Source organism: Lithobates pipiens, unplaced genomic scaffold (assembly GCF_037356315.1).
Source record: "Lithobates pipiens isolate NorthernLeopardFrog02 unplaced genomic scaffold, aLitPip1_a1.2 Scaffold_28, whole genome shotgun sequence".
NCBI lineage: Eukaryota > Metazoa > Chordata > Amphibia > Anura > Ranidae > Lithobates > Lithobates pipiens.
Window position 1 is genome coordinate 215,913,010 of NW_027507789.1, and position 12,330 is coordinate 215,925,339.

Genomic DNA, 12,330 nt, shown 5'->3' on the forward strand with positions numbered 1-12,330 from the left:
CCACCTGGACATAAAACCCGCCATTAACAAATATAAATCGCAGACATTAACAGGTTGCCCCATCCGGTTGTTCAATTCTGTAATATGGAGGCCCAAGCCAGATATGAAGCTTACACAAATCTAAGCGGAGTGTGTCAAGTCAGAGCTAAGAGGAACTAAACTTTCTTAACCAACAACATTACTGTACAAAGTAAGGTGCGTTGGCATGGATCATAGGGTGAGTACATGGATTGAAAACTGTCTATAAGGGCGAGTTCAGAGGGTGGTGATAATTGGGGAGTACTCGGAATGGTGAGGGGTGGGTAGTGGGGTCCCCCAGGATTCTGTGCTGGGACCAATCCTATTTAATTTCTTCATAAACGACCTGGAGGATGGGGTTGGGCTAAACAGTTCAATCTTTGTATTTGCGGACAATACTAAGCTAAGCAGGGCAATAACTTCTCCGCAGGATGTGGAAACCTTGCAAGAAGATCTGAACAAATTTTAGTGAGGTGGGCAACTACATGGCAAATTTGGTTTAATGTAGGAAAATGTAAAATAATGCCTTTGGGTGGCAAAAATATGAATGAAATCTATACACTGCGGGGGGAGAACCTCTGGAGGAATCTAGGATGGAAAAGGCCTTGGGGTCCTACACTGTTTCCCCCGAAAATAAGACCTAGCGTGATTGTCGGTGATGGCTGCAATATAAGCCCTAACCCCCAAATAAGCTCTAGTTAAAGTCCTTGTAGGTCTTATTTTCAGGGAAACAGGCTAGGGCTTATTTGGGGGGTAGGGCTTATATTGCAGCCAACACCGACAATCACGCTAGGTGTTATTTTTCGGGGAAACAGGGTAGTAGATGATAGGCTCAGCAATAGCATGCAATGCCAAGCTGCTGCTAACAAAGCAAACAGAATATTGGCATGAATTAAAAGGGGGATCAACTCCAGAGATAAAACGAGAATTCTCCCGCTCTACAAGACTCTGGTCCGGCCGCACCTGGAGTATACTGTCCAGTTCTGGGCACCAGTCCTCAGGAAGGATGTACTGGAAATGGAGCGAGTACAAAGAAGGGCAACAAAGCTAATAAAGGGTCTGGAGGATATTAGTTTTGAGGAAAGGTTGTGAGCACTGAACTTATTCTCTCTGGAGAAGAGACGCTTGAGAGGGGATACGATTTCAATGTACAAATACCGTACTGGTGACCCCACAATAGGGAGAAAACTTTTTGGCAGAAGGGAGTTTAACAAGACTCGCGGCCACTCATTAAAATTCGAAGAAAAGAGGTTTAACCAGAAACTACGTAGAGGGTTCTTTACTGTAAGAGCAGCAAGGATGTGGAATTCCCTTACACAGGTGGTGGTCTCAGCGGGGGGCATCGATAGTTTCAATAAACTATTTGATAAACACCTGAACGACCTCATCATACAGGGATATACAATGTAATACTGACATATAATCACACACATAGGTTGGACTTGATGGACTTGTGGTATGCAGTTTAACCACAGTTTTAGTTGCAATAGATTTAGTGCACCTGTGCATATTCTGCCAGTCTGAAAAGTCCTGGCCCTACCCTTCTGTTTTAATGAACAATAGAAAGCCCGAACAATTTATGATGGTCTCCTAGTCCTGGCTATTTCCTCTTCATCTCAAGACGCTTGAGAGGGGATATGATTTCAATTTATAAATACCGCACTGGTGACCCCACAATAGGGATAAATCTTTTCCACCGAAGGGAGTTTAACAAGACTCGTGGCCACTCATTAAAATTAGAAGAAAAGAGGTTTAACCTTAAACTACATAGAGAGTTCTTTACTGTAAGAGCGGCAAGGATGTGGAATTCCCTACCACAGGCGGTGGTCTCAGCCAGGAGCATCGATAGTTTCAAGAAACTATTAGATAAGCACCTGAACGACCGCAACATACAGGGATATAAAATGTAATACTGACATATAATCACACACGGATTGGACTTGATGGACTTGTGTCTTTTTTCAGCCTCACCTACTATGTAACGATTACCATTTATTTTCTGCAGGCACACAGTCCTACACCTGATAATTCATTATTTTAAAAGACACCGGCACTCGTATTGACATTCCAGCTTCTTTGGTAACTGAAATTGTACAGTTCCTGTAGGTGCACAGCTGGGAAATGACAGTTGACCTCCGGACCTACCCCTGGTAGAAAAGTGAAGAAGTTGTATTTCTGATTGTTGATGACATTCCTCGGATAGCGTTGTTCTCTCTTCTCAGGGTGTCCAAGCCACACGGTACGTGGTCTTAGTTCTCCTCGACCACAGCACCCCACACAGGAGCAGCATCTGGTGATAAAGCAAAGGACAAATATTTTAGAGGTCACTGTGCTCCCATATGGCAAACTGAACCCGGGGTTGGGGTTCCCCTTGAAGAACAAGGTTAGGACTTTGGGATTGGAATAGTGACCTCCTCCAAAAAGGTCAATGATGCGTGGCTGACCCACCCCCCACGAAAGTTTTACGACTACCCCATTTAGTAAAGACACTCCTTTACTAAATTCCATTTGGGTTTACACCCCATAATGAGCTGATAAACCACACATTTGTCTAGCAATACAACCTCTGGAGGAGGAGAAAGGAAGGAAGGGCAGGAAGGAAGGGCAGGAAGGAAGGAAGAGAGGGCAGGAAGGAAGGAAGAGAGGGCAGGAAGGAAGGAAGAGAGGGCAGGAAGGAAGGAAGGAAGGAAGGAAGGAAGAGAGGGAAGGAAGGAAGAGAGGGAAGGAAGGAAGAGAGGGAAGGAAGGAAGAGAGGGAAGGAAGGAAGAGAGGGAAGGAAGGAAGAGAGGGAAGGAAGGAAGAGAGGGAAGGAAGGAAGGGAGGGAAGGAAGGAAGGAAGGAAGAGGGAGGAAGGGAGGAAGGGAGGGAGGAAGGGAGGAAGGGAGGAAGGGAGGGAGGAAGGGAGGAAGGGAGGGAGGAAGGGAGGAAGGGAGGGAGGGAGGGAGGGAGGGGAGGAAATTCATTTCACATTCCTTCCCCAACACTGTATAGTAATAACCCCCTCAGCTTCACACCTAAGGAGGTAAAACCTTTAAAATGTTCGTCCTTAAATTAATTCAACTGAAACGTTCTTTTATACGATACATTGAAGGAAGTGATGCTTTTTTATTTCTTAAAGTAGAGCTATGAACAAAATTATTATTTTTTTTGATTTTGGATAGAGTAAGGGAAGGTTATCAGATTTTTTTATTTGCCAACTGTGTCCCAATGTGGAGATTGCACTTCCTGTCCCATAGCCAAACAGGAAGTAAGAGGAAATCCCTGCAAATTAGGGGAATTCCTCAGGTCCCCAGAACTAGTCCCCTCCCCCCTCCCCCCCATTGGAAGATTTCCCCTCAAGTACTTTTCTGGGGACAACCCCAAAATTTGGGATTTTCTTTTACTTTCAATGATGAATGGTAAACGGGACAAATAGAAAGGGTAAATCTCCTTAATGGGGGGGGGGGGGGGGCAAAGGCAGAAATAAAAACCTGACAGGGGTTCTAATCCATCTCCACTCCATGTAACAAAAGTTTTGCCTTTAGTTATACTTTAACCATACATTCAAAAACAAACACTGCACATGTAACTAGGGTTGCCACCTCATCCCTTTAAAACTGAACACATATTATTTGCACAGTTTCTGTGGCTGATTAAGGTGATAATTAAACTCACTTGGTGCCGTATCTGCATGAAATTAGCCTCAGAACCCGTGTAACTCATATGTGTTCGGGTTTAAAGGGATGAGGTGGCAACTCTACATGTAACAGCCCACGTCTGTATTCATAAAATAAGGGCCAGCATATTATACACACTGGACGATTTGACCATCTCTCCTAGACGCCTCTTCTCCAGGCAGTGGTGTTTTGGCAAATAAAAAACGCTTGTAAACGCGCGTAACTGTGCCCGCCAACCCACTGCCACTGTGCCCACCAACACACTGCCACTGTGCCCACCAACACACTGCCACTGTGCCCACCAACACACTGCCACTGTGCCCACCAACACACTGCCACTGTGCCCATCAAATGCTGTCAGTGTCCGTCCCGCAAACACCCCCCCCCCCCAGTGTGAATGGATCACGGGAAACCCCTGCGACCATAACCCCCCCCCCCCCCACGCGGATAGATAGTGGGACACCCCGGCGCTTACCTATGTAATGTGTCCTCTTCTCCGGTGTCTCCTCTCCAGTGAGCTTCCCCCACTCTGTCCCACTTCTGCCACAGCGCCGAGCATCCAATAGGGACACCTGGTGCTTTGGCCAATCAGGAAAGAGGTCTCGCTGACCTGCCTCCAGATCGGTGGGGGAGGCAATGCGGTGTGAACATAGCAAATATTCATTCGCTATGGTCACACAATTGGGTGGGACCAGGGCGCACTCTCTGCACCCCGAGCCCACTCTTTTTTGAAGCCCATTAGAGCCTCTGGCTCTAATCAGGTCATTTGACCCCCCACGAGGGGGTCCCGACCCCCAGGTTGAGAACCACCGATATAGGGGTTGGTGTGGATAGAGGGGGCGGCGCCCCTAATGGACGGGCCACCCCTGTCCTTCACACATTTATGTCTATATGGGCGGCTGCATGGAGCACCAAAAAAATGCAGTCTTTTTACGCTGCATTGGTAAATGCGCCCACGGGAATGTAAACCTTTGCTGTCAATTTAAACACAAGTTAAGTTGGTTGAGACCATAAAAAGCACCTGCATGTTCTTAGGATGGAGCGATCGACCGACCGGCCGGCTGAGGAACTCTTCATTCATTCCCCCACCCCTGACCAAGGCACATGAATTGGGCTGCTCAGCCTGCAGCATGTGGCGCTCGTGTTCTGGAATGTTTGCACAGTGACCTGGCAGCTCCAGGCTGGGATAACACAACAGAAAGTCACTCAATAGACCACGTCATGCGAGGCGACTCGCTGTCAGCACTGGGAAACCTTTTGTTCCAGGATCAGACAAACTTCCGCACTCTACTCTTAGAGCGGACCTTCCGTCTTTTTTTTCTTCCATCTATTAAATCTTCTGCCCTTGTTGTTTTAACTTTGGATAGTAAAACTTTTTTTTTCTGACAGTAAATCCCTTATACAGCCCACTTCCTGTTTGTCTTGTCATTATCCTAGGCTTATGACATCATGCACAGCTCTCTCTCTCACTCAGAGTTTGCCGGGAAAGGGAGGAGGGATGAGTCATAAGAGGGCCAATGAGAGCTGCAGAGCTGGAGGTGCGCTTCTGTGTAAATCCAGGAAGTGAACAGGCAGCAGTACTTGCTTACTGGGCACCTAAACCCCCCTCCTGCACAGACCAATTTTCAGCTTTTGACGCTGTCACTCTTTGAACGACCTTTGCGCGGTCATACAACACTGTACTCAAATTAAATTTTTTATCATTTCTTTCCCCACAAATACAGTGTAAAAAAATATATACAAAAAACGGTTTTATATTTTTTTAATACATTTTGCAAACCGGTCATTTTTCTCCTTCATTGATGTATGCTGAGGAGATTGCACTGATAGGCTGCATTGATGGGCACTGATAACAGGGGTGTAACGACATATTCGGCGACCCATCGCAGCTTGCTATGGAAGTGACGTTCCGTCACCGCCATCTTGCTACACCCCACACTCGTCCACAGTAAGGATACACCAAGAAAGGGGAAAGCGGACATGTTGTTACACCCACCGGAGTTTTGCATTTTACACGTATTTATAACAGTAAAGTAGTCAGTTTCTATAGTGAAATACAGGACTTACAACTCCGTCTGACGACTTAGATCATGAATTTTAAAAGCAGCGGCATCCCTGCTCATCTCACAGGTTTGCTAATCTGACAGAAGTTCATTGCTTTTAAAATTCAACATCTAAGCAGTCAGACGGAGTTGTAAGTCCTGTATTTCACTATAGGAACTGACTTTACTGTTATAAATACGTCTAAAATGCAAAACTCCGGTGGGTGTAACATGTCCGCTTTCCCACTTCTTAGTGTATCCTTACTGTGGACGAGTGTGGGGTGTAGCAAGATGGCGGCGATGGAATGTCACTTCCGTGCCAAACTTTGATGGGTCGCTGAATATGTCTTTACAGCCAGTGGCACTGGTGGGTGGCACTGATGGACACTGATTCATGGCACTGTGGGCACTGGCAGGCAGTACTGGTTGGCATAGATGTGGAGGCTGTGCCTCTTCCTCTTTCGGGACCGATGTCCCTTGCACAAAAGCCGGTGATCAGCTTTTTTTTTTTTTTTACTTACCCTTACTCCGATCTGTGATCGCCGAGTCTCATTGACTTGGTGATCACATTGCGGGGCCCCTGTAGGGGGTGTGTGCGGAGCGTGCAAAGGGGAGGACGTCTATTGACGGCGTCCTGGCAAAGTAAGTCCGCACTGTAGCAGTCATTCGGCTATACCGCGGATCTGAAGGAGTTCAAATGGCTGCAGCCAGACTCAATGGAGGGAGATTTCTGCAGCATATTTGGCAAGTACAGAATCACAGTATATATAAAATAATATGCAAAGTGGTTGGAGGGAAGCTTCAGAGTGGCAAAGAGGTTTTTATTACAAATCATGTGAGCAGACTGCAGTTCCTCTTTGAGTGAACCTGACAAGCCAGGGCAGTTGATGCTGTGCAAATGATAAGGCGCACCAACCCTTCATTAAACAGTTTTGAGGGTTTGGTAATTATTCCAAGTGCTTGCAAACCACTTCTCTTATTTTGCTCCGATAAATAGAAGAAGATTTCACTTATCTGTTCAGCAAGTGCAAAAATACACGTTGACCCTGTGAGATAATCCCTTCGGTGTGCTCTCTGCCTGTTATAACGAGGGGCATTCATAAAAGACGTTGAGGACGCCCTTTAGAAATACAGCCAGGTTGGGCACCAAATGTATTGGTGTTGCACCCAATTCTGTCTCTGCCAGGTACATGAATCAGTTGGAGCCTGGCACTGAGGTTGGAGTGTCCAGGGAGCTCCCTTCCTCCCCGGATACTGTGCCCATCACACCAGCAGCCGCATGGCAGAGCGGTTTTGTAAGTAAAGGTAGGTGAGGCTCTATTGACAGCGCATGGCAGTGTTAAGTCACTATTCAGTCTAGTCGCACCTTTCAAATCCACCCACTGCCTTCTGCTGTCAGTCAGGGAGCTGTGGATCTCTGCAGCTCCTCCAGAGTTACCATGGACCTCTTGGCTCTTCTCTGATGAATGCTCTCCTTGCCCGGCCCGGTCAGTTTAGGTGGATGGACATGTCTTGGTAGGTTTGCAGCTGTGCCCATACTCTCCATTTTCAGATGGATGGAACAGAGCTCCGCGAGATGTTCAAAGCTTGGGATATTTTTATTATAACCTAACCCTGCTTTATACTTCTCCACAACTTTATCCCTAACCTGTCTGGTGTGTTCCTTGGCCTTCATAATGTCGTTTGCTATCTAAGGTTCTCTAACAAACTTCCGAGGGCTTCACAGAACAGCTGTATTTATACTGAGATTAAATTACACACAGGTGGACTCTATTTACTAATTAGGTGGCTTCTGATGGCTATTGGTTCCACTAGATTGTAGTTAGGGGTATCAGAATAAAGGGGGGGAGGAATACAAATGCCCCCCCCCCCCCACACTTTTCACATATTTGTAAAAGATTTAGAAAACAATTTATCAATTTTCTTTCCACTTCACAATTATGTGCGGCTTTGTGTTGGTCTATCATATAAAATCCCAATAAAATACATTTACGTTTTTGGTTGTAACGTGACAACATGTGGGAAAATGTCAAGGGGTATGAATACTTTACATAACAAGGATAGGGTGACATCAAAGTCACCGTTTGAGTAAGGTCAGAGGTCAAGGTATGCAAGATACTGACTCATTTCAGCACCAAACTAACCGCATTTGCATATCATCTGATCTTTGTAATCTGGAAATATGAAGCCATAAGAGAAAACCTCATCTGTACTGCTGCAGGAGATGACAAGAAACTCGTTATTCCGGTCCTGCAGGTCAGTAGAAATACAAGCAGAGGAAATTTCCCGTCACAGATCAAACCCAATATTAGCCATGGCAATGGTCTTCTATAGGGAGGATTTGTAATATAAATTGCACACACACACACACACACACATATACATACATATATACATATATACATAATATATATATATATATATATATATATATATATATATATATATATATATATATATATATATACACACATATACACACATACACATATATATATATATATATATATATATATATATATATATATATATATATATATATATATATATATATATATATATATATATATATATATATATATATATATATATATATATTCAGCCAGATAATAGAACACTTCCTCTTACAACATACATTACAGGTTTTTGTGTCACAAACCAAAGTACTGGTGTGAGAAGCCTCTGGTGGAAGCTCCTTTCCTCCAATGTTATCGGTTCCGAAATCTGAACTCAAAAGCGGACTTTCAACCGATAAAGCAACTTTTTTATTCCAAGCCTCTGACACTTTTTGGTCTGTAAAACGCAGCGCTTCCTTCTTTCTTGGGTAGGCGAGGACGACGCGTTGCTCTCCAGTCACTCCGGTGCTGATCACGCGGCTAAGATCAGACAGGGCGTTTGTACAGAAGTCGATTGGTAGATTGTCTTTTGTGCAACCATCCTGCCGCATGGATTGAAATTCAGCTGGTCCCTGCTGAACACGCCGAAATTCAATCCATGTATGGCCTGTTCTATCAAAAAGTGTCCGGCCATCGGATAGTGTCTGCTCCGCACTGCGCAGGTGCAGCGCTTGCGCAGTACGGAGAACAAGGAGACTCCAAAAGTCTCCAAAGAAGAATGGCGCCTGCGCACTGAGTCCAGGTGCAAGCCCCACCATCCAAGTGGACATACGGTAGCACATAGTAACAGGGCCCATCGCGGGCTTGCTTTGCTCCCCACGCTTTGGGCACGGCCTCGCTTCGCTCAGCTATTTTATATTCTAACGCTATGTCCACTTGGATGGTGGGGCTTGAACCTGGACTCAGTGTGCAGGCGCCGTTCATCTTCGGAGACCTTCGCAAGCACAGTACAGGGCGGACACTCTCAGATGGGGGACAGTATTTGACACATCACTGGCTTAAGAGTTAGCCTTACTGCCCTGCAACTAGAATGGATCTTTAAGCTGGCCACACACTAGTTGTATTTCCTACTACTTTGATTTCAGAACAGTCGTCCAATTTTCTAAAAGTTAATGGGGGTCAAGTTGATGATCATTAATCGGCCACGTTGCCAAAATAAATCAAAAGAGCAGGATGGAAAATTATACTAGAACAAAAAATCCAACACCAACAATAAGGCACCGGCCCGTGCCACCGGCTCCCAGTGACGGGGCAATAGTCCGCGCCACCGGCTCCCAGTGACGGGGCAATAGTCCGCGCCACCGGCTCCCAGTGACGGGGCAATAGTCCGCGCCACCGGCTCCCAGTGACGGGGCAATAGTCCGTGCCACAGACTCCCAGTGACGGGGCAATAGTCCTGCCACTGACATCACCAACCTAAGTTGCTCCTCAAATACTTAAACCCTGGCCTGCTACACCCAATGCTAATCAAACTCAACAGCCTATTAAATTTAGATCAAAAACTCTGTGCAGAGTTGCATTTGAAAACATATTGAACTAAACAATTACATGATACATTGAAGCATCTGATCTGTAAAAATATGTTTTTTTTTTTTAAATTAGACACTTTATAAAAAAAGCGCACACATTCTCCAACACGTTGCATGCAGCCACCAGCGCCTTTTCCAGTCCCATTATCCTGGGGTTTCCTCCATAGTGCTGAGTGTCTGTTTTAGCGGTGATGGTACAGAAATGCTGGAGCTATCCCTCCTCTATGTCTAATGCACAAGGGGACTCAATCAAGACTTACAGTAATGAACAGATAAAGAAAACACCATTACAGATCCATTAACATGAAGTTCTAGCTTCACCAAGTCTTCCTGTAAGATAAGCGTCTTCAGTACCAGCCGCTGACATCATTCACAAGAGGCCAAGGAAACCGCTGAATCATCTTCTCACATAATGATGTCTCAGATCGTTCGGAGCGGAGTGTTCTCCTAATACCAGAATTAGCCAATTTAAAAACACTGCCGGCCCTGTTGCCTCGCACATCAGAAGCACAATGGAGACCGGCCCAGGTCCATCCTGGGGGTATGGCCATAGCTCCATGTTGCCAATATCAAAGAATAATGGAGGCAGCAGCCATGATGATCAAGTAGTTCTAGAATTGGTAAAAACCCCAAAAAACCTCCACGCTCACCAACTTACAGAGCATCCGAAAAGTATTCACAGCACTTCACTTTTTCCACATTTTGTTATGTTACAGCCTTATTCCAAAATGGATTAAATTCATTATTTTCTTCAAAATTCTACAAACATCCCCCATAATGACAACGTGATACAAGCTGGTTTTAAATCTTTGCAAATTTATTAAAAACATAAAAACTCCATCTACATACCCGTATTTATCGGTGTATAACATGCACTTTTTTCCCCCTTAAAATCAGGGGAAAATCGTAGGTGCGTGTTATACGCTGATCCCCCGCCGATTGTGAGCCTTTTGACCGCTCCCTGCAAATGACACGGCTGCAAATGACACGGCTGCAGTTGGGGACTGACAAGGCTGCATTGATGGGCATTTAAAGGTAAGTTTTTTTCCTTAAACTTCCCTCCTAAAAGGTTTTTTCTGTAAAATCCCCCCCCTAAACTTGGGGTGCGTGTTATACATCGATAAATAAGGCAAGTATTCACGGCCTTTGCCAAGACATTCAAAATTGATCTCAGGTGCCTCCTGTTTCCACTGATCATCCTTGAGATGTTTCTACAGCTTGATTGGAGGTCACCTGTGGTAGATTCAGTTGATTGGACATGATTTGGAAAGACACACCCCTGTCTATAGAAGGTCTCACAGTTATCAGTGCATGTCAGAGCACAAACCAAGCCATGAAGTCCAAGGAATTGTCTGTAGACCTCCGAGACAGGATTGTATGGAGGCACAGATCGGGGGAAGGGAACAGAAATATTTCTGCAGCATTGAAGGTCCAGATGAGCACAGTGGCCTCCATCTGTAAATGGAAGAAGTTTGGGACCACCAGGACTCTTCCTAGAGCAGTCTGCCTGGCCAAACTGAGCGATCGGGGGAGAAGAGCCTTAGTCAGGGAGGTGACCAAGAATCGGATGGTCACTCTGACAGTTCTACAGAATTTCTCTGTGATGAGAGGAGAACCTTCCAAAAGAACAACTCCTCTGCAGCTCTCCACCAATCAGGCCTGCATGTTAGAATGACCAGGCGGAAGCCACTCCTCAGTAAAATGCACATGGCAGCCCACCTGGAGTTTGCCAAAAGGCACCTGAAGGACTCTCAGCCTATGGGAAACAAAATTCTCTGGTCAGATGAAACAAAGATTGAACTCTTTGGCCTGAATGGCAAGCGTCATGTCTGGAGGAAACCAGGCACCGCTCATCACCTGGCCAATACCATCCCTACAGTGAAGCATGGTGGTGGCAGCAGCATCATGCTGTGGGGATGTTTTTCAGTGGCAGGAACTGGGAGACTAGTCAGGATCGAGGGAAAGATGAATGCAGAAATGTACAGAGACATCCTTGATGAAAACCTGCTCCAGAGCGCGCTGGACCTCAGACTGGGGAGAAGGTTCATCTTCCAACAGGACAACAACACTAAGCACACAGCCAAGATAACAAAGGAGTGGCTATGGGACAACTCTTTGAATGTCCTTGGGTGGCCCAGCCAGAGCCCGGACTTGAACCCAATTGAACATCTCTGGAGAGATCTGAAGATGGCTGTGCACCGACACTCCCCATCCAACCTGATGGAGCTTGAGAGGTCCTACAAAGAAGAATGGGAGAAACTGCCCAATAATGAGTGTGCTGAGCTTGTAGCATCATACTCAAAAATACTTAAAGCGAGATTCCACCCTAAAGTGGAACTTCCGCTGATCGGAACCCTCCCCCCCTCCGGTGTCACAATTGACACCTTTCAGGGGGGAGGGGGGGTGGAGATACCTGTCAAAGACAGGTATTTTCACCCACTTCCCGGCATAGACTCCCACGGGAGTCTACGCCATTTCCTGCCCTGCCGCGCTGTCTGCTGGGACACACACGGGTCCCAGTGACAGCGCGGAGATTTCCTATAGCGCGGCGCAACTCGCGCATGCGCAGTAGGGAACCGGGAAGTGAAGCCGATTCGTTTCACTTCCTGATTCCCTCACCTAGAATGGCAGCGGCAGCAGCCGAGGCCCGAGCGATCGGCCTCGGCTGCCGGCATCGCTGGAACCCGGG

The 12,330-nt window shown here is 46.1% G+C and overlaps 1 protein-coding gene across 1 annotated transcript in view; it reads right to left on the reverse strand.

Annotated features, from left to right (window-relative positions):
* ATP9A (ATPase phospholipid transporting 9A (putative)) overlaps nt 1-12,330 on the reverse strand; it is a 177,004-nt gene that overhangs the window by 145,522 nt on the left and 19,152 nt on the right. The window contains exon 2 of the mRNA XM_077460534.1: nt 2,164-2,308. Within this exon, the coding sequence (XP_077316660.1) occupies nt 2,164-2,308 (145 nt within the window). The remainder of the gene's footprint in view (nt 1-2,163; nt 2,309-12,330) is intronic.